Source organism: Schistocerca nitens, chromosome 2 (genome assembly GCF_023898315.1).
Source record: "Schistocerca nitens isolate TAMUIC-IGC-003100 chromosome 2, iqSchNite1.1, whole genome shotgun sequence".
In the NCBI taxonomy this organism is placed as follows: Eukaryota; Metazoa; Arthropoda; class Insecta; order Orthoptera; family Acrididae; genus Schistocerca; species Schistocerca nitens.
Window position 1 is genome coordinate 389,644,482 of NC_064615.1, and position 23,200 is coordinate 389,667,681.

Consider the following 23,200-nt stretch of genomic DNA (forward strand, 5'->3'; position numbering starts at 1 on the left):
TTACTTTTCACTACAACAAGTGACAGTGCTTTCAAAACTGCTTTTATTGAAGAATAAATAGTGGCCGTGGCTTATGGGATAGGATAATATCACCTTTTCGATATCCGACCATAGCCGGTTTTCCTTAATATACTACAAAATCAAATGGCTGAGCACTATGGGACTTAACTTCTAAGGTAATCAGTCCCCTAGAACTTAGAACTACGTAAACCTAACTAACCTAAGGACATCACACACATCTATGCCCGAGGCAGGATTCGAACCTGCGACCGTAGCGGTCACTCGGTTCCAGACTGTAGCGCCTATAACCGCTTGGCCATCCCGGCCGGCTTATATACTAGAGACACACCGGCTGATACACAGCTATTGTCAATAATTAAAGCATTTGTATGTAATCAATGGTCCTACGATTTCCACTTTTTTCTCCAACAGAAGCTCAGACTACACCGTCAAGACATTGCTCAGCTGTGCTAGCTGTTGGGGGTCTCTCCCCGTACGCTCTCCTCTCCTTGGATAACGAGAAGAAGTGGACAGATTTTAGTTATGCGTTCTGTTTGACATAATTCGTTTTGGAGTTATAACTCAGAATGTATTACATTGTTATCCTTAAAGATGTTTCCACGTCAAAAAGACGTATGTGTAAGTGTGATGTGAAAATAAGATGTCATTGATGAACGGAACGACATAGTGAAAAAAGTCTGAATACGTCCGAAAATGCATGGAAGTGGTGTGGCTGGAGGCGGTTCAAAATGGTTCAAACGGCTCTGAGCACTATGGGACTTAACATCTGATATCAGTCCCCTAGAACTTAGAACTACTTAAACCTAACTAACCTAAAGACATCACACACATCCATGCCCGAGGCAGGATTCGAACCTGCGACCGTAGCAGTCGCGCGGTTCCTGACAGCGCCTACAACCGCTAGACCACCGCGGCCGGCGCGGGGGGGGGGGGGAGTGAGGGTCCGGTGCGAGAAATTTTCGTGTCGAACGCTTGTCGGAAATCTATAAATACTGGACCGACCTGTTGCCTTTCACCCACGATTTGCAGAATGTCGCACGAGAAACAGAAAAGTTGAGTTTCTAACGAGCGATAATTTATACATCCATGCTGATTTGCGGGCGGAAACTATCTTTCTCAAGGACATTTTTTACTTCGAACTTAAAATTTGCTCAAGACTTTGCAGCAGTCTGGTGATACTGATGTCACGGACGTTCCTATTCTGTATAATTATCTTCTCCAGGATTACGAAGGGTCTCATTGCCTCCCCATACTTAGCTTCAGTTAGTGGAACAGAACGGATTTTCAGAATCTACAAACTCATCTCCCTGTGTTTAAAAACCAAACTAATTTGATTAGGTTTTAAATTACTCTTATAGTGTCTCAGTTCTCCTCCCAACTGGATCGAACAGATTTTAATCACGGATTAAGAACGGTGAAATAAAAGACTGTTGAACTGAAACTTTGAGTCTCACAATGAAGTTTGCTTTGATGGATCAATTGAGAACAAGAAGGTTCAAGCTTGAAGCCAGTACCACCACATTATTTTAATCTGTCGTTGGTGCTACTCTTAGCGGATATTCCATAAAAAAGTTGCAGTTCAGAGATACATCACATTAGGAAAATCTTTCTGCCCTATCTGTGTGTAACAACCACACGAACAAGCGAAAACACTGGCACATGCACATAATATATTTGGGTAACATACAAAACCAAACGAAGGTTTCCGGGTGGAAAACGTGCAGACAAATCATTTGGGATGTGAAATGAAGAAAGTCCTTCTGAGGGCTGTTCTGGGAACTAGAATTACTGGTCAGATTTCCTATATCTCAATTCGTTAATGACACTTGTCATAAATAATGTATTTCTGTTTAGAACCAGTTAATAAAGTTCATATTAATAGGAGCCCAAGGATTTGTTAGAGGCGAACTCATTGTTCTCCATTAAAGAATTTCGTAGGAGAACTAATTGTTGTATATTTTGTTAGTAAAATCAAGTAACGTGAATCTTTTTCAAAAATTGGCTTCTACACATTTTCAGTGTAGTAAAGTGCTCAGTGCAAATGAACGTTGTAAGTTGCTTATATACTTGATAATGAGTGGCTCCGATGCCTTAAAAATCATCATATGCTCCTCAGACAGTACATGTATGTGTTTTGTGACAAATTTGTCCTTATTGCTTAAGCTAAATTTTTTGCAGGTTTCTCCCACGTTCATGAGACCATTCAACTTAGAATCTGTGGAAGGAACATTACAGTGCTTTTCTTGCAAATATGTATTATGTGTTTGACACACAGTGATAACGGTTACTACAAGCCACACCACAAGTTGGGAAACGGGGCCAAATTTCTAGTAGTTTACTGTCGAGTTGAGATTTTCACAAATGTTTTATTCGTATCTTACAGAAACTAGCAGTGCGGCAATAAACAGCCTTTTAAACACGCCACTAACGGCAATCAAGTAATTTATAGCAATACAACAATTTAAAAAAATTAAAAAAAACACAGAAGCTAGCAGTACGGCAATAAACAACCTTTTAAAACACGCCGCTAACGCCAATCAAAGTAATTTATAGCAATACAACAATTTGAAAATATTTGGAGAACATTAGTAAACAGGCTACTAAAGTAAATACAGAACTTTGTTAATAAAGTACGGTGAGGTAGTGAAGCTTCCAACACCGCCATTAAAAAAAATTAAACAGGTCTCAGCCAACACACGATTAATGGCAATAAAAAAAATTTACAAACTTGTAGGAATTTTAAATTTTTTTTAAACAAAAGTGTCCTGGAATATCTTTAGAACATAACTGATATGACGAACCTGTGTAAGGCGGCCACAAATCACCCACTCAGGAATGCTCAGGCTAGACAGAATACTGACCAATTTAAATACGCCCATAAACACAATTGCCACTCTCAGGGTAGTCACTGCACCTACTTTTAGCCAGCGAAAACTTGTTATAAGATGGCTTAACTTGCTGACAGAATTAGAGCTAACCTCGTGCAAGGAAACATTACACCACACAGTCCTTGATGAGCGACCACATGATCAACCAACAAGAAGCATGAATTTACTCATAACCCACGACAAAATAGCGAAACAACTAAACTGCCAAAACTACACCTCCCATCTGACAGTAACGAGAGGAGGAAAGATCACTGTCTTCAATTACACCAGTGTCAGGGACAGGAAACCAGGTCGTCGGGGGCCACAAGGCAGAAGAGATGCTGGTTACACAAAATTATAACTTAATGATTAAACCTTCCACGAACTTAACTTGCAATTATGCTCGAACAGGAAGTACACGACCTCCGATGGCAAGGATCCACACATCAGACCGCGCACGCGTCGCCAGCGTACCCAACACGGTCGCGCGACAACACGCTCTGTCACCGGAGTTCACGTCTTCTCTGCAACGTTGACGGGTAGTGACCGCTCCTTCATGTTAAGTGTCTCCTTTTAAACTCCAGTGGTGAAACGGAGGATTGAAAGAAGCTTGTTAACGTCCCACCAAGGCGAAATGAACAGCAACTACTCGTGGGGCGATTCTGTATACAACCAACACGCGGGGAGCTCTTCCGCCAACTCGACCCGCTCGTTACACACAACCGACATACTTCACGTGGTGACTCGGTACAACCGACCACGCCTGCTTAGCGCTGGAGAGCCACACTGCCCTCCCGTGTCCACCACACTCTCTCCGAGCGCAACGCCCCTACTTCCGCACCACCACACGAGGTTACAACCGGTCAAAGATCTCACTTCCTCCATAGCAGTTTCCCGGAAGCAAAAACGCAGATTACTTTTGAATGCATTACGGGAACAGCAGTGATCAATGTCTTATAAATAATTACTATTAAAAACAGTCTTGATCACGATTTATTTAACATGGTGACCAGTTTCGACCACTACTGTGGTCATCTTCAGACCCATAAGTTGTATACAAAGCTCTAATTAGAGGGCTACATACATTAAACAAAATACATAAAGTTATAAAGCTATAAAACGTTGAATTACCATTGAGTAGGAACCTCTTTCTGTTGGAGAATCACTACTGGAGAAACCAGTGCACATCTTACTATATATAATGGAGGCTCCACCCACTTCTGACTGCATGATGTCATTATTAACCAATGAGTTATAAGTCGAATTACAATTTAAAATTTCTTAGTTAAAAGAACATTGTCAAGAATTAGAAATAAATACACACTAAACTTAACTTATTAAACAGCTATTGTCAATTAAGAAGCGTTAAAAATATTTAAATATGTAGGAAAATGAACTTCGGTTTGGCAGTACATGGGTTGCCCTCTCAAGGCCTGTCAGTGAACCATTTGGAACAACTGGTTGCTATGGTGAAGTTAGACGCCGTTGCAAAGATGAAGCAGCAGGCTTTTTTCACTGAAGTTGTTGTAAAGTCGATAGTCGAACTAGTGGTTGCCATGGTGAGGACAAACGCCAGTGCAAAGATGTGGCAGCAGGCTTCTTTCCAAAGAAGTTGTTGCGAAGTAGAATGGCAAAGACTGTGGCGTCAGACGATGTATTATTGAGCAGCAACTTGTCTTTATTGAAACGAAAAGAGTAAACTACAATAATCTGTAGCTGACATGTATACTACATGCTGCCCAAATACGATACGAAGTAGTTGTCCGTATGTATGAAATATTATCTATGAAGTTGATATGTAGATTACATGTGCTTTTTTTTAAGGCATTGCTATTCCTCAAGTTATATGCCAGTCATATAAGCAAATAAAAATGAAAGAATTTAAAATTATAAAATTATGAGCCAGTGTCAAAAATAAAACGATGTCAATTAGCAATATGCAGTCTAAAAGCATAAAAGCAAAAATTCTAAAACAGATAGTCAATCATAAAATAATGCTTGGTAAAAGACAATTATAATGTAAAGATAAAATATTTGCTAAAAGTCTTTATAATTAATATATATATATATATATATATATATATATATATATATATATACACTCCTGGAAATGGAAAAAAGAACACATTGACACCGGTGTGTCAGACCCACCATACTTGCTCCGGACACTGCGAGAGGGCTGTACAAGCAATGACCACACGCACGGCACAGCGGACACACCAGGAACCGCGGTGTTGGCCGTCGAATGGCGCTAGCTGCGCAGCATTTGTGCACCGCCGCCGTCAGTGTCAGCCAGTTTGCCGTGGCATACGGAGCTCCATCGCAGTCTTTAACACTGGTAGCATGCCGCGACAGCGTGGACGTGAACCGTATGTGCAGTTGACGGACTTTGAGCGAGGGCGTATAGTGGGCATGCGGGAGGCCGGGTGGACGTACCGCCGAATTGCTCAACACGTGGGGCGTGAGGTCTCCACAGTACATCGATGTTGTCGCCAGTGGTCGGCGGAAGGTGCACGTGCCCGTCGACCTCGGACCGGACCGCAGCGACGCACGGATGCACGCCAAGACCGTAGGATCCTACGCAGTGCCGTAGGGGACCGCACCGCCACTTCCCAGCAAATTAGGGACACTGTTGCTCCTGGGGTATCGGCGAGGACCATTCGCAACCGTCTCCATGAAGCTGGGCTACGGTCCCGCACACCGTTAGGCCGTCTTCCGCTCACGCCCCAACATCGTGCAGCCCGCCTCCAGTGGTGTCGCGACAGGCGTGAATGGAGGGACGAATGGAGACGTGTCGTCTTCAGCGATGAGAGTCGCTTCTGCCTTGGTGCCAATGATGATCGTATGCGTGTTTGGCGCCGTGCAGGTGAGCGCCACAATCAGGACTGCATACGACCGAGGCACACAGGGCCAACACCCGGCATCATGGTGTGGGGAGCGATCTCCTACACTGGCCGTACACCACTGGTGATCGTCGAGGGGACACTGAATAGTGCACGGTACATCCAAACCGTCATCGAACCCATCGTTCTACCATTCCTAGACCGGCAAGGGAACTTGCTGTTCCAACAGGACAATGCACGTCCGCATGTATCCCGTGCCACCCAACGTGCTCTAGAAGGTGTAAGTCAACTACCCTGGCCAGCAAGATCTCCGGATCTGTCCCCCATTGAGCATGTTTGGGACTGGATGAAGCATCGTCTCACGCGGTCTGCACGTCCAGCACGAACGCTGGTCCAACTGAGGCGCCAGGTGGAAATGGCATGGCAAGCCGTTCCACAGGACTACATCCAGCATCTCTACGATCGTCTCCATGGGAGAATAGCAGCCTGCATTGCTGCGAATGGTGGATATACACTGTACTAGTGCCGACATTGTGCATGCTCTGTTGCCTGTGTCTATGTGCCTGTGGTTCTGTCAGTGTGATCATGTGATGTATCTGACCCCAGGAATGTGTCAATAAAGTTTCCCCTTCCTGGGACAATGAATTCACGGTGTTCTTATTTCAATTTCCAGGAGTGTATATATATATATATATATATATATATATATATATATATATATATATAATTTTTTTAACCTTTTAAAACAAAGGACAGAAGAGTAAACATTCTAAAGCAGATCATCGAAAAGCTCAAAGAAATGTTTGTCTTTGAACTGAAGTTGTTCGTTTAAAACAGATAATGGATTACTTTTGTGAAGTGAAAAAATTTCAATTTCTTATAAGGTATTTAGCAGTGGTCCTTTTGGCACAGTATGTAATATTTTCAAATTGCTAGAAATGCAACCCTCAGAATGATTGTATCCATCAAGATGTTGACCAAATATTGATTTGATACGTGTTAAAAAGTTACGGCCAGTTTGGCCAATATACTGTTTCTCACAGTCATTACATATTATTTTATAAACGCCTGACTTTTGGTATCTATATGAGTCTCCAATTGTGTGTTTCAGTTTCATCTGTAGGGGGTTATTAGTTTTAAATGCTATTGTCACGCTTGTGTTCTTAAATAATTTATTTATTTTATCTGAGATAGGTCCCATGTATGTCATTTGTGTAAATCTCTTCTTGGAATTTATAACAGCGTCATTTTTTTCCTGTAATTTTTCCTGTTTTAACGTGCCACAGCAATGCCTGGGCGACGTGGTTACCGTCGTCGCTGGCGGCGCAGCGTTCCTGTTTATCGTTCTTTGAAGGCGATAGACATTGATCTTGCTGGACAGTTTGACAAACAACAACTAATTGGAGGTCCAAACGTATTTCGTGGACTACGTTTGAATTTTACATGTGATGTACAAGCCGTGTTTGGAGGTAGTACATGGCTCACACTTGCAGTTGTGTGGGGCAATCATTGTGATTATGGTGGCCTTGAAGCATTTCTAGATGCAAATATTCTTACATGGAAGACGTGGAGTATAGCAGAGACAACAGGACTTTTGGCTAAACAGCCGTATGGTACACTTGTTCCAAGTATGCCATTTGTGTTGAGTACTAGAAGGAAGAAGAAATTTAATGCAGATGAATACCTCTTTATCTGGGCTGACAGGTCTTGAGAGGGCAACCCATGTACTGCCAAACCGAAGTTCATTTTCCTACACCTTTAAATATTTTTAACGCTTCTTAATTGACAATAGCTGTTTAATAAGCTAAGTTTAGTGTGTATTTATTTCTAATTCTTGACAATGTTCTTTTAACTAAGAAATTTTAAATTGCAATTCGACTTATAACTCATTGGTTAATAATGACATCATGCAGTCAGAAGTGGGTGGAGCCTCCATTATATATAGTAAGACGTGCACTGGTTTCTCCAGTAGTGATTCTCCAACAGAAAGAGGTTCCTACTCAATGGTAATTCAACGTTTTATAGCTTTATAACTTTATGTATTTTGTTTAATGTATGTAGCCCTCTAATTAGAGCTTTGTATACAACTTATGGGTCTGAAGATGACCACAGTAGTGGTCGAAACTGGTCACCATGTTAAATAAATCGTGATCAAGACTGTTTTTAATAGCAAAAACGCAGATATCGATAGCAGAGGGAAAAGACTACCAAGCAGTCACTTAATGACAGACAACATATCAAACAAACATGTCAGGGGAAGAAAAGGAAACCCAATGGAATCTAAACACAAGGTGTAGCACGAGTCGATACACGGCTCAGTGTTCTTCTTTCATGACAAGTTTTACTTTCTTGGGGATCTTCTCAAATTGCGAACCGATTCATTGTTAGGAAATTAGACGTCCCAATGACTTCAGTCAAGTTGAAGGTAAAGAGATGAAATAAACTAGTACTAAACAACAAATAATGTAAGAAAATAGGGAGAATTTCGTTACAGATTAGCTCCAGTCTTATCGCTAAAGTAACAAGTAAATTTGCAAACACATATGTGTTCCTTTTGTTGTGTTCGTAGATCTGTGAAGTAGGCTAAGAGTTGTAATTAGGAAAAGAGAAAAAAGAGAAAATATCGTATAACAGCAATGCAAATAGTCAATGAGTAGATCTTAACATTAAGTTAACCTTAAGACATAATTTGCTACGTATATTAAATACTATAGCTCTGTCGCTTACACTCTCAGTGACTAGTTAATGGCCTATGTGGCTGTCTATTTAACAGCTTAAAAACGGTGGCGGAGTTGCGGTGGACAATATCGTGACGGTGCTGAAAGCGACGCTTCAGATGGCTTCGGAAGGGTCCGAGGACAGATACACGATCGACACGGATGCAGTGACGCGGGATCTCGAGGGCTGCGATTTCGAAGGTACGTACTGTATGTCGATTCACGCCACACGTTTAAGCTGTAAGGACCGAAAACCACAGACTGACTCATACTGATCCTTATTATGTGTCCGTCTCTGGATGTTGTTGTTGTTGTGGTCTTCAGTCCTGAGACTGGTTTGATGCAGCTCACCATGCTACTTTATCCTGTTCAAGCTGCTTCATCTCTCAGTACGTACTGCACTCTAAATCCTTCTGAGTCTGCTTACTGTATTCATATCTTGGTGCCCCTCTACGATTTTTACCCTCCACGCTGCCCTCCAATACTAAATTGGTGATCCTTTGATGCCGCAGAACATGTCTTACGAACCGATCCCTTCTTCTAGTCAAGCTGTGCCACAAACTCCTCTTCTCCCTAATTCTATTCAATACCTCCTCATTAGTTATGTGATCGACCCATCTAATCTTCAGCATTCTTCTGCAGCACCACATTTCAAAAGCTTGCATTCTCTTCTTGTCGAAACTATTTATCGTCCATGTTTCACTTCCATATATGGCTACACTCCATACAAATACTTTTAAAAACGACTTCCTGACACTTAAATCAATACTCGATCATAACAAATTTCTCTTCTTCAGAAACGCTTTCCTTGCCATTGCCATTCTACATTTTATATTCTCTCTACTTCGACCATCATCAGTTATTTTGCTTCCCAAATAGCAAAACTCCTTTACTACTTTAAGTGTCTCATTTCCTAATCTAATTCCCTCAGCATCACCTGAGTTAACTTGATTACATTCCATTATCCTCGTTTTGCTTTTGTTGATATTCATCTTATATCCTCCTTTCAGGACACTGTCCATTCCGTTCAACTGCTCTTCCAAGTCCTTTGCTATCTCTGACAGAATTACAATGTCATCGGCGAACCTTAAAGTTTTTATTTCTTCTCCATGGATTTTAATACCTACTCCGAATTTTTCTTTTCTTTCCTTTACTGCTTGCTCAATATACAGATTGAACAACATCTGGGATAGGCTACAACCCTGTCTCACTCCTTTCGCAACCACTACTTCCCTTTCATGCCCCTCAACTCTTATAACTGCCATCTGGTTTCCGTACAAATTGTAAATAGCCTTTCCCTCCCAGTATTTTACCCCTGCCAGCTTCAGAAAGAGAGTATTCGAGTCAACATTATCAAAAGCTTTCTCTAAGGCTACAAATGCTAGAAACGTAGGTTTGCCTTTCCTTAATCTATTTTCTAAGATAAGTCGTAGGGTCAGTATTGCCTCACGTGTTCCAACATTTCTACGGAATCCAAACTGATCTTCCCCGAGGTCGGCTTCTACCAGTTTTTCCATTCGTCTGTAAAGAATTCGCGTTAGTATTTTGCAGCCGTGCAGTAGTTTGGTAATTTTCGCATCTGTCAACACCTGCTTTCTTTGGGATTGGAATTATTATGTTCTTCTTGAAGTCTGAGGGTATTTCGCCTGTCTCATACATTTAGCTCACCAGATGGTAGAGTTTTGTCAGGACTGGCTGTCCCAAGGCTGTCAGTAGTTCTAATGGAATGTTGTGTACTCCCGGGGCCTTGTTTCGACTCAGGTCTCGAGATATCACTAGAAAACAAAAGTTAAAGGTAATGAGGTATTAACTACCGAGTATGATGTATCAGCGAAGAATGTGATGGAGTTTTGACACAACATAAATGAGATAACATGACACAAAGGTTTATGATACAATTGAAGTCGCTCAAAACGCTTGTATTTGTCTCATCAAGTCTACTGCTGCGAGATGCAGTGGTCTGCAAAACGTAAGTACGAAAGTAGCTGTCGCATGAGTGTCGACGCCAAGTATCGCAGCTAGATGAAACTTGGACGATACATTTTAAGAACTGCAAGGGAACTGAAAGAAATACACAATAAGATGAACAGGAAAGGCATTTTTATTCAAAAGCAATAATTACATTGAAGACACCGTGGTACATGATAGTTTCCTCGAAATCACTGTTGACAACCAATGGATGGTCGTCAGTGCACGTGGACGAGCCGCAATACGCCTCCACGACGCGCCACACACGCGCACGATGGGATTTAAGTGGGGGAACCGACAGGCAAACCCGTTCGACGAATGGCTCTGAGCACTATGGGACTTAACATCTGTGGTCATCAGTCCCCTAGAACTTAGAACTACTTAAACCTAACTAACCTAAGGACAACACACGCATCCATGCCCGAGGCAGGATTCGAACCTGCGACCGTAGAAGTCGCGCGGTTCCGGACTGAGCACCTAGAACCGCTAGACCACCGCGGCCGGCCCGTTCGACGAATACCCTCCCTTTGCAAGAGCTTGTCCACTTGCACAGTTCGATGCCGTCTCGTATTGGCACCCATAAAAATGCACCCCTGAAAAGACGCAAATGGGGAATGAGTATAGCACTGTAATAATGTTGCCACTGTAGCGTTGACAGGTGTGGTAGCTTTTTGAAGTGCTCAACAGAGGTGCGCAACTGGCACAGATGGTGCTGCCGAACTGAGATGTCTTAGAGGGACTCTCTGTCATCTTTTACACTCATGTCCCAATGTCGCACCGCTCCCTGCACCCCAATTTTCATGTCACAGGAGTGTGTAACACACGAGTGCTGGAAGCGCATACGCACCCTTTGCCGCTTCGGACCACGTACAGATTTTTCGAATGGTTTTGAGCGGTCCGCAGTGGTTTCACCCAACATACCAGAGGCAAAATTGTGGTCGGGCTACACTCCAAACTATTGTGCTGATGTTCGATGGACTTGAAGGCACAAGATATCCATGAAGAAGGGTTGAATCTTCCTGGGGGTGTTGGCAGTGATAAAGGTTACGTCGCCCTACTGTTCATCGGACAGCGAACCGTCGTTTTCGATCGCGAATTGGGTGTGACTGTTGCCCTAAGGGAAGGAGTGGGTTCATTGACTCCTGTATGCGTGTCGACACTGAGCAACAGTGTGCTCGAAATGCTTTCCTCGGCCACCCATAAGAAAAACGAGTGATGTTAACTGTGCATCGCGATTCTGACCTCCATCGCACCGGAGTCAAAAGAAGAGGTGAAATTTTGGTAAGAGGTGGAGTGGTGGCCTTCCCATCACGTGACGGGTCGGCGCTGGCAGAAGGCAGTCTTTCTGAGGCTGTAAATAAGCTGCAAAATGTCTCTCGTGCTTATGTATGCTGTGTATCCGGCTTCTTGTAGACATAATTTTCGGCAGTATCTGTAAAGTAATCACGAAAAATCTTTCTAACTACAAGAGGCTCGGGAATGGCATTATTATTCACAGTTAATTCGACATTATTTATTTTAGCATCTGTTGCGTTGATTCTGATTTCGTTTACAGTTGACCAGCGGGAAATTGACACGTTATCTGACCTTCGTATCTGTTGGATAATTCTTTCTCCTTTTAATATCCTCACTTCTTTGTGGTTCTGATTGTGTACTGCTTCTAGACTTCTTTATGAAACTCGGAGTTTGTCTGTGCAAGATAAACGTGTTTTCCATTCTTTCTTTCAGGTCTTTAGTTTTAATATGTAATGGCATAATTAATGATTTTATAGGTGTATCTTTTAGAGCACTCACCTTTTTTAGTTGGATGGTACAAGTGCTATTTATGGGCCTAGTCAAAGGTCTAAGAAAATGTTCCATTTATTGCTGACACCAATGCTAATAATAACTGACTACCAAGATTCTTAAGTTGAACTATGTCCTAGCTTAACAATGTTGTTTGCGGATGTTATTCTCTCGTTCTCGACCATTTTTCTGGGTTTGAACTTGGTATTACATTTTAGCACTAGTGTCTGACCTATATGATGTGAGAAGTGACGATTTATGGTGTTTGCTCAGATGATGTGGTCATAATTTGTTTTAATATGATCTACTGGACGGTGTGTGTTATCCATTTTAGTGTGTACTAGTCCAGCTAGGTCCTTAATCTCATGGAATACAGTCTGTAAAATCTTAACTTCTCTGACAGTTATGTAAAACGTTGATTTTCAGATTCCAGGTGTGCTGAAATTTACATTTCTACGACCTGACATTAATTCATTCAAAACTCCATCAAGTGCTTTCAGGAAAGCATAAAAATTTCCACAAGGAGATCTGTATATACCTACAACAAGGAAACGGACAGTGCAAAACGTGAATTTAACAATTCCAGTTTCTAAATCTTTATAAACGCAGAACTTCAAACTTCCTGCACGATCATCACTGTGAGCCAGACCAAGACTCGAACTCGGGACCTTTGCTTTTATGACCAAGTGCTCTATCGACTCAAGAACGGCTCAGAGGCCGTCCTCGTATCTAAAATATCTCCAATACTTCATTTCTTACCATACAAACTTCGCTGAAGTTCTCCTGCGAATCTTGCAGGTCTAGCACTGTTCGAAGGAAGGATAAATAAAACTTGTTTATACAAAGCAATTTTTATTGAGTAAATGGCAACACCACTACCTTTAGTGTGGCTTCTACGGTAGACTGTTGATAGGTTATAGCCTTTTGATTTTAAATGTTTTACGTTATCTTCAGAAATCTGATGTTGTGTAAGAGCAACAACATGTGGAGCCATTACTTTGGTAAATGATTCAAATCATCTGTTTTGTTTCCTAGATCCTGTACATCATATTGAAAAAATGATAGATTATTCTCGTGTAAGTTTCAGTCTGCGTAAAGTATAGGCCTATGCGAATCACAACACTGGCGTCATCTTCCACTTGTGTACTCAGTAATTGTTCTGGATTGCTACTATTGGGCCAGATCCCGTTGGAATTGGCCCCTTTCGCTAGTTCCCTGCTTGTGACTGTTTAGGGCGATGGTTTGTTTCCACAACTGCTTTCGCGCATTATTTCATCAAGAATTTGTTGCATTGTGAAACTAGATTTTTCATAACTGTTGACTTCAAAAAACCCTTCCTCTTTAAACTTCGAGTGGGAGTGTCTTAATTTTTTATACGTTTGTCGAATTTCGTTATTCATACAAATCAAATCTCAGAGGTACATTCCTCGCTATCACATGTGTAGTCGCAACTACGAGATAATGGCCAATTTCTTACAAATGCACTGATTTCATTATAACAAATACCGTTTGATTCTGCTATGAGAACAACAGATTCACTTTTAGTAGAATTGTCACATTCTTTAGCTATAGTAGAATTGGCACATTCTTTTACTATATTGCTGATCACATTTCCGAAATTCACTCCAAGCTTGACAACAGCTGACACATTCACCATCTCTTCCGCAGAGTTTGGTACAGTTTGAAAGATTGCATGTTCTTTGCAGGTTTCGTGTTTGTTTTCGACGGTCCACTTTTACATATGGTTGTTAATAATGCGTTGCTAACCTCTACATTGTTACAAGCACATTTTTTATCGGTTACAATTTCGGATGTTTTTAGAACTCTGTGCCTCTCCTGTTATTGTTCCACTGATTTTCCGAATTTTCCTTTGGATTTTTCTCAGATGCAACAGATTTCTTGGTTACACTTGAGCTAAAGGTTTCGAAATACTTATTTTCGTAGAATTTTTAAGTGATTGCTGTTCCCAGGAATTTTGCACCTGTCTCCTAAGACAGCACTCACATTTTCAGGAGAAAAAACACGCACAAAATATCAGCCGCAGGAAACGACCCCTGGCGAAATTTTGGACCACAATTCTGATAGTACGCAGTTATGACTTTTTGAAAGTACAGCTCTTAAACTTTTGAGCGAACTGTTTGTTTTCCCAGTCGCTCCGGCCCGCTTCAACCACCTAATGCCCGAGAGCGAAGTTTTGTAAATACGAGCGACAACCAGGGCCATCCTATTCGCGGCTTTTTGAACACTATGGAAGAGTAGGTGGGAAAGTGGACACATCCGCCCAGCGTGTTATGTTAACCTCACACATTCACAGACAGAAAAAAAATCGCAGCCCTAAGAGACACGATTCTACATATGAAAGATGACGTCTATTCCAATTATACTACTGGCCATTAAAACTGCTACACCACGAAGATCACGTGCTACAGACGCAAAATATAACCGACAGGAAGAAGATGCTGTGATATGAAAATGATTAACTTTTCAGAACATTCACACAAGGTTGGCGCCGGTGGCGAAACCTACAACGTGCTGACATGAGGAAAGTTTCCAGCCGATTTCTCATACACAAACAGCAGTTGACCGGCGTTGCCTGGTGAAACGTTGTTGCGATGCCTCGTGATGGAGGAGAAATACGTACCATCACGTTTCCGACTTTGACAAAGGTCGGATTGTAGCCTATCGCGATTGCGGTTTACCGTATTGCGACATTGCTGCTCGTGTTGGTCGAGATCCGATAACTGTTCGCAGAATATGGAATCGATGGGTTCAGGAGGGTAATACGGAACGCCGTGCTGGATCTCAACGGCATCGTATCACTAGCAGTCGAGATGACAGGCATCTTATCCGCATGGCTGTATCAGATCGTGCAGCCACGTCTCGATCCCTGAGTCAACAGATGGAGACGTTTACAAGACAACAACCATCTGCACGAACAGTTCGACGACGTTTGCAGCAGTATGGACTATGAGCTCGGAGACCATGGCTGCGGTTACCCTTGATGCTGCATCACAGGCAGGAGCGCCTGCGATTGTGTACTCAACGACGAACCTGGGTGCACGAATGGCAAAACTTCATTTTTTTGGATGAATCTAGGTTCTGTTTACAGCATAATGATGGTTGCATCCGAGTTTGGCGCCATTGCGGTGAACGCACGTTGGAAGCGTGTATTCGTCATCGCCATATTGGCGTATCACCCGGCGGGATGGTATGGGGTGCCATTGGTTAAACGTCTCGGTCACCTCCTGTTCGCATTGACGGCACTTTGAACAGAGGACGTTACATTTCAGATGTGTTACGACCCGTGGCTCTACCCGTTATTCGATCCCTGCGAAACCCTACATTTCAGCAGGATAATGCACGACCGTATGTTGCAGTTCCTAACGGGCCTTTCTGGATACAGAAAATGTTCAACTGCTGCCCTGGCCAGCACATTATCCAGATCTCTCACCAATTGAAAACGTCTGGTCAATGGTGGCTGAGCAACTGGCTCGTCACTATACGCCAGTCACTACTCTTGATAATCTGTGGTATAGTGTTGAAGCTGTACCTGTACACGCCATCCAAGCTCTGTTTGACTACATGCTCAGGCGTATAAAGGCCGTTATTACGGCCAGAGGTGGTTGTTCTGGGTACTGATTTCTCAGGATCTGTGCTCCCAAATTGCTTGAAAATGTAATCACATGTCAGTTCTAGTATAATATATTTGTCCAATAAATACCCGTTTATCATCTGTATGTCTTCTTGGTGTAGCAATTTTAATGGCCAGTAGTGTAGTATATGGGTGGCGCTAGTAGCATGATAATGAGGATGCAAATCTGGTTTTCTTTTAATACACGCTGTAACGGTCGTGAGTGTTAGTTACCTTTGAGATTGGACATGGTGAGTTGATGTTAGGCAAGGATGCCTTTAAGGCGACAAATACGCCACACTGTGTTTAAACGAGGCAGTGTAATAGGCTTACGTGAAAGTGGGTGTTCCTTCTGCGACACTGCAGCAAGACTTGTCTGGGATTTAGTCACCGTACATGATTGCTACCAGCGTTCGTCACGAGAATGTACGGTCGCAAGGAGACCGGGCTCCGGACAGTCACACGGTGCTACCAAGAGGGACGATCACTATGTACGACGTATGTCATTGACGCATCGTACTGCAAGTTTATCAGCAATTTGAACAGCAGTTGTCACGACAGTGAAACAACGAGCTGCTGCTAATTGGTTACTCGAAGGACAGCTCCGAGCCAGACGCCCTGTAGCGTGAATTCCACTGACCCCAAACCACCGCCGTTTGCGACTTGAATTATGCTGAGTGAGAGCTCATTTGGATGGCACGGTGGAGGTCTGTTGTGTTTTCCGATGGAAGTTGTCCCTGCCTTGGTGCCAGTGATGGTCGTTTGTTGGTTAGAAAGAGGCTAGTTGACGGCCTGCAATCAATCTATCTTCGTGCTAGACACACTGGATACACACCTGGAGTGTGATTTCAGATGACAGCAGGAGCACTCTCGTGGTTATCACGCGTAGATTGCAAATTTGTACGTGAGTATGGTGATTCGACGTCTTCATGAACAGCAATCCAGGTGGTATTTTCCAACAGGATAACTCTCACCCACCTACCGTTGTTGTAGCCCAACCTGCTCTTCAGACTGACGACATTTTGCCTTGGCCTGCTCGATCGCCAAATCCGTCTCCAATCGAGCATATACGAGACATCATCGGAGGACAACTTCAGCGTCATCCACAAACAGCTTTTACAGTCACTGTATTTACCGACCAAGTGCAACAGGCATGAAACTCCCTCCCAGAAAGTGACATCTGGCGCTCGTACAACACAATTCACGCAAGTCTGCATGTTTCCATCCACAAGTCTGGCGGTTACACCGGTTATTAGCGTAACAGCATTTCAGATTTGCAACGGCTTGTCTCGCGCTCACATTAACCTCTGATCTTCAATGTTAATCAACTTAATACGATACCTAGACAAATTTATTCCAGAAATTTCCTTGCTCTGCATTAATTACTTTTTGGTGTTGCGATTTTTCCCTTCAATGAATATTGAGTCAATGCTATTTTAACAGTATTCCTGTATCGACATTTAGCAGATATGACTGTGCCTTAAAATGAAAATGAATAAATCTAAGCAACTGAAGAATTATTATGAAGTGAAAATAGTGATTCCCGATTTATAATTTAACCATGCCAACCACGTTGACGAATTGCCGATCTCCTTGGACTCAGTTAGGTGATGATTTTCTCACTGAAAACGCATATGGGAATTTACTTGAGAAAGTGATACCAGAAATTATACTGTAGGCTGTACTGACAACGTTGAACGGCTTTACGTTTGGCTCTCGTTCGTTACAAAAGAGATTTTTCTCTCGTACATCAGTATCTTTTTTTTCAATCATGATCTGGTGGAAGGAATTTCGTTAGTGAAAGGACTCCAAATTTGAGAGAAAACTGTAGCACGCTAATGCAAAAAGACGCAAAAATACTAAATATTTGATTTTACCTCGTTGGCGATGCCTGAATAAATAATCAATGAACAAAACAAGCCAATAATAATGAAATGGCGTTGTCACAAGAGAGACTTCATCTAAAACCAAGTTGCGCTATTATTCCTGAGACTGACGCGTTTGTTTGTCATCTTTTCCAGGTGAAGACGACGAATGCATCAACTCCCATGATACCATGAAATGCTTGCGGGGTTTAGGAAATCCGGTAAGCTACTTTCATGAACATAAAGCTGCTTTTCGATGCACTGTTTTTTCTCTATGGTGTACGACTGTCAGTTCGTTTGTACTGTACGATGTCGACAGCTACAGAGATAAGTGTTTTATAATGCCTAGGACGTATTAAAGCCGGCCGGTATCGCCGTGCGGTTCTAGGCGCTTCAGTCTGGAACCACGTGACCGCTACGGTCGCAGGTTAGAATCCTGCCTCGGGCATGGATGTGTGTGATGTCCTTAGGTTAGTTAGGTTTAAGTAGTTCTAAAGGTGTGTTTACACTGCGATTTGTATCGGCACATGTATGAGATACATGTATATGCGACTTTGCGACATGTATCGCGACTTGTATGAGTTGACAAGTATCAACCTCATATATGTATGAGCGTGCGTTTACACTGGTTGATATGTATCACTGTGCGATAGCTTCCGACGACGATTTGGAAGGTTTCACATTTTTATGTGCTGATACACTTGCTCTTTTGGAAGATGATAGGAAGAAAAGACGGAGGAAGCGTAGATGGTGGCACAAAGAGTTTCTCGCGAATTAACGCTAGAGGATGGCGCATATTTTAGAAATTATGTTAGGATGAGTATGGAGGATTTCCGCGGTTTGTTATCACTTGTGGCTCCTCTTGTGTCCAAAACCAACACAAACTTTCGGGAAGCGATTGCACCAGAGGATCAGTTGGCAGTAACACTTCGTTTTTTAGCCACTGGGGATTCCTCGTAAAACGAAGATTTCATGATAACACATTTGCATTGTCGCGCGATTGCTAATGCCAACGTCTCACACACGATTGTCGGCATTAGCATCAGTTGTCAACATTATCACGTGAGGCCGCCGGAATAATAGCAAAACATTGATATACGTGCCAGATGCACGAAAAAATTATATAATGTATTACATACTCTGATATATATAAAACTTCTACCTTCACTTCTTGGGATAAAACTTGCACAATGGCCTCGCAAACACGAAGAATAATGTTGCATATGGCAGTTTTTGATATTCTATGCAGATACATTAACGTCGAAACGACAGTCGGCACCTTCAAAACTCAAACAGCCGCCAAAGAGCCTGGTACTACGCATGCGCTAATCGTCGAAATAAGCGGCAGACGACAAGACGACAGGAAATGATAGTACTGCGCATGCGCGAGTTCTTCAAATGTCGCTCATACATGTCGCGTATATGGCCAAAAAGCGATATACAAAATGTATACGCGACATGTATGAGCTGGAGGGTCCGCATACAAGTTCCGTGAATTTTTGTATGAGGTGATGTATCGCGACATGTCAAATTGACATGTCGCTCATACATGTCGCGATACATGTATCCCAGTGTAAACGTACCTTAAGTTCTAGGGAACTGATGAACATAGATGCTAAGTCCCATAGTGCTCAGAGCCATTTGAACAACGTATTAAACCCGTAGCCCAGAAGTAGATCTATTATGATATCTATGATCGCCTTGCTTTAATGAAGCCTGAAGGCATTCTATCATGAGTTCTTCATGTAATTAAATGTAGATAAGTAATGTTCTGGTAGATTCTCTCGTATATCAGTTACATGCTAATGTATCTGCTTTGTTTACTTGCAGGAGAATATGAAGCGCTACATAACAAAGGAATCATAATATCTTTGACTGACAACAGCGGTTTTCATGGAACTGATAACGCCATGAGTGTACAATATAATGATCAATCCTAGAACGAAGGAACAACTGAGAAGGTGTTTCACATGTTTGGCCATCAATAACTGCAGCTTATTAAAAACTATACTTAATGTAAAATGCTATATTTTTCATTAAATGGTTACAGAAATCCTTCATTACCTCTCACTCTCCATTTAAATGAACGTAAGAGACCACTAAAGACGATATTTGCATGTTTCTTAACCTTATAGTTACATACAAGAAAATGCCGTTACAGAAAGCAGAGAACGGATTGTGTCAGTCAGTCTTGAGTGAACAAATGCAATATAAATTTTCGGTATGCTTTTGTAACAGAGACTGTATGGTGAAATCATTAGCCATCCAATTACTACAAAGTCAGATATAACGTAAGAACAGAAATATTAATATTCCTTAGCAAGCGTGTAAAGTCCATGGAATTTTAAGTTCTTACGCTCAACTGTCTCACAGCGGATTCGATTGTTCGGCATGTGCGGCATCTGTGCACAGTCAACAGCAAAGATCACGATGCTACGTTAAATTTTCAAGTACTAAAAAGATGGAAACAATTACCGGTTCATAAGATGACGCTTCCTTATTATAACATCGGGAAATAACTTTCTTCATAACCAACCGCGGGAACTGGTATGGTCGTACCCTCGTCACCGGTAAGTAATATAGCCGACCATTAAACTCAAACAAATTTCAATATCTATTAACTCATGTTTTAAGTAAGACAACGGGGCACCTCCTATATGTTTTCCGCTGCGTAACTCCGAACTTATAGTGGAGATTATGGTTATGGGAAATATTAATATCCAGGCTTAATCAGAAGCGCTATTAACAATGTACAGACCAGTAATAGGTTAATGTAGTGGGGACATAATTATCGTCATCATTAACAGTTTCCAGGCTCAAGCCAGGTCTGTCTGAAACATTGCATTCTCCATTCCTATGCTTCCTACTACTTAAAATATAGTTTTAAGATGGAAGCAAGCTGCATGTTATAGACATACTCTTAGGAGATGTCTTTCACCAAATTAAGTACGTACATTACCAAACATATATGGAACGAAAATACTCGGACTGAGGATTATTCAGTACTAATAGTCGGCTTTGACTGTTGACGTTGGAAACATGTGACAAACATCGTAAACAACATGGCGACTATGGCGTGATGTTATTGGTGATTTTATGAAACTGGTTTAACTACAGAACGGCCTGTCACCACAGTCTGGTTTTTTGCTTTCACATTCGTTGGCTTCGCCAACTGACAATCAAACTTTGAATATTTATAGCAAAAGGTGACATCACAGCAGCCATTAACATTACGTCATTAGTGAAAGATGACGACTTGTGTCGAATATTTCTTTTGACTCAATTACTCGTAAGGAGTGTTTATGTAAATGGAAATATACTGTCTGAATATGGGCAGAGCTGAAAGCTGCCTTAACGTTTTCAAATATGAGAACCAATCAGAGAGTAATATGTGTCCACCTGACGTCTACCAAAGCACTTGATGTAATGCAGAAAAAACTATGGTAATATGTCTTAAGCAGAACAACATTCCGCCGCACGAAATGAACAATAACAAAGTAGTAATATACGCTGTCACATCCCGTCTCGTTCACAGACCCAAGATAACTAAATACTCAATATCTGTGCTATCAGAAATTTATGGTAACTGACTACCAAGGAATTTTAATAAAATTTAAATTTTAGTACATTTTTAAAACGTAGTCCAACTAATGACTCGCCAGCAAAAAAAAAAAAATCCATATGTCATGTGGCTAGAGCCTCAGGTCAGGTAGACCGGTTGACTGGTGCAAGTCTTTTTAGGTGACGCCGCTTCGGCGACTTGCGCGGCGATAGGGATGATACGATGATGAAACCAGCACAACACCCAGTCCCTGAGCAGTGAAAATCTCTGACCCAGTAGGGAATCGAACCCGGGCTCTTTGCATAGCATTCTACCGTGCTGACAACTTTTTTTTTTTTTTAATTTCATTTTGTTCGCTTTCGTTCGTTGCATCTGCTCTGGGCGGACGTCGTAAGACACCCGTTTTAGTTCGTTGTTAATCGGTGAACTCAGTTTTTTTTATTACAGAGGGTAGCAAACCCTCTGACCGAACACGCTGAGCAACCGTACCGGCATCACTCAGCTATCGAGGCGGAATATTCCAAGAACCGATAACAACTTATCCTCCTTACGAGTTTGTACGGTAGTTTTAATTCTTTTCATTATAGTATGTAATTTATTTGTGGAATTTCACAAAAAGCGATATTAACATTAGCAGACTGCTTATTATTGGCTACTGCCCAGGCGTCTGATGCCATCGCTATTTAAAACAGTTACATTTTTAAACATTTGTCTCTGAATGCAGTCGTTACACAAGTATTTTAAAACCTCCAACAATTTAGTCATGAAAGAAGGGACGGGAAGGGGGAAAGGCAGAACTTTATGCAGAACGGGAGAGGCCTTGTGTATAATTCCTCGGCCGATGATGCTCATGACATTTTCCACGATTTCTCTGCAGCGTTACAAACGTTTACATCGTGCACGCTCCTTGAAATCCGCTAGTAACGACGTCGATGTCAGTTGGTTTTAACCCTAAACCTATGCATTTTTGCTACCGACAAATTAAATAGAGTTGGTGTCTTTAAATTGACTTTCAAATGAGACAAAACCTGAGTGTTAATAGATGTATTAATTGTTCTTGATTTCCTATTGGAACATTTTAATGAATGGAAAACATTGTGTACACGCACTAAAGGTCGGTCAGTAATATACCAGATACGTGTTCAAATACTTAAGCCACGGCTAGTAATATAAAAATTTAATTAATTTAATAATTTAATTAACTACAATATGAAGAATTGATTGGAATTTTAATGTCTGAAAGTAATCGAAGTAAATATTAAAATTGAAATGTCATTGCACAGCAAGGAGCATAGACCATAATCCTGTTTCATAGTTAACGTGTTTGATGTAAATCGCTCACGATAATATGATATTGTTATGCTTCAGTTATTGTTCTCATTTGTATTCAGATTCACTGAACGGAAGCTAGCATTCAACATATCCTACTAGACGTTCGTTGACAAGTATTCCCTGCGAATATTCTTTCTTTAAACACGGTGCGTCCATTGCCAGATACATTATTCGTTATTTTTTATTTGATAGATACAAATGCAGTTCGGATGCAGCACATGTGCACTTTGATTTACACCGAATACTTTTATCGCTAAAATTTACCCGTTACTCAAGAGTTATGATAAATACTGTCCTTACAGATTTCCTTTCGCGATGCTGCTAATATTAGTCTGTTCTTCCAAGCTAATGAAACAAAGTGGTAGCTCTCAGTCACTGTCATTAATTATTTCCTCAAATGATAAGCACATAGTCTTACATACATCACAGAAAATCCTTTCCTATTTATGAGGAAAGCTTTTTTCCGATAATTATATGCATTTATCATGGAATATGTTAGATTTTGTGTCTACCTTTGAGTCGCTATGAATTTCATCCCGGGCCATAAATTATAAACTATTTTTTGAAGTTTTGGCGTGGAGTCATTAAGTATTCTTACCGATTTCCACT

The 23,200-nt window shown here is 41.6% G+C and overlaps 1 protein-coding gene across 1 annotated transcript in view; it reads left to right on the forward strand.

Moving 5' to 3' along the window:
• Positions 1-19,753, forward strand: part of LOC126234415 (uncharacterized) — a 96,953-nt gene extending 77,200 nt beyond the window's left edge. Inside the window, exons 5-7 of the mRNA XM_049943105.1 lie at positions 8,505-8,649; positions 17,854-17,918; positions 19,528-19,753. Coding sequence (XP_049799062.1) covers positions 8,505-8,649; positions 17,854-17,918; positions 19,528-19,563 — 246 coding nt within the window. The 3' untranslated portion in view covers positions 19,564-19,753. The remainder of the gene's footprint in view (positions 1-8,504; positions 8,650-17,853; positions 17,919-19,527) is intronic.
• The last annotated feature ends 3,447 nt before the right edge of the window (positions 19,754-23,200 follow it).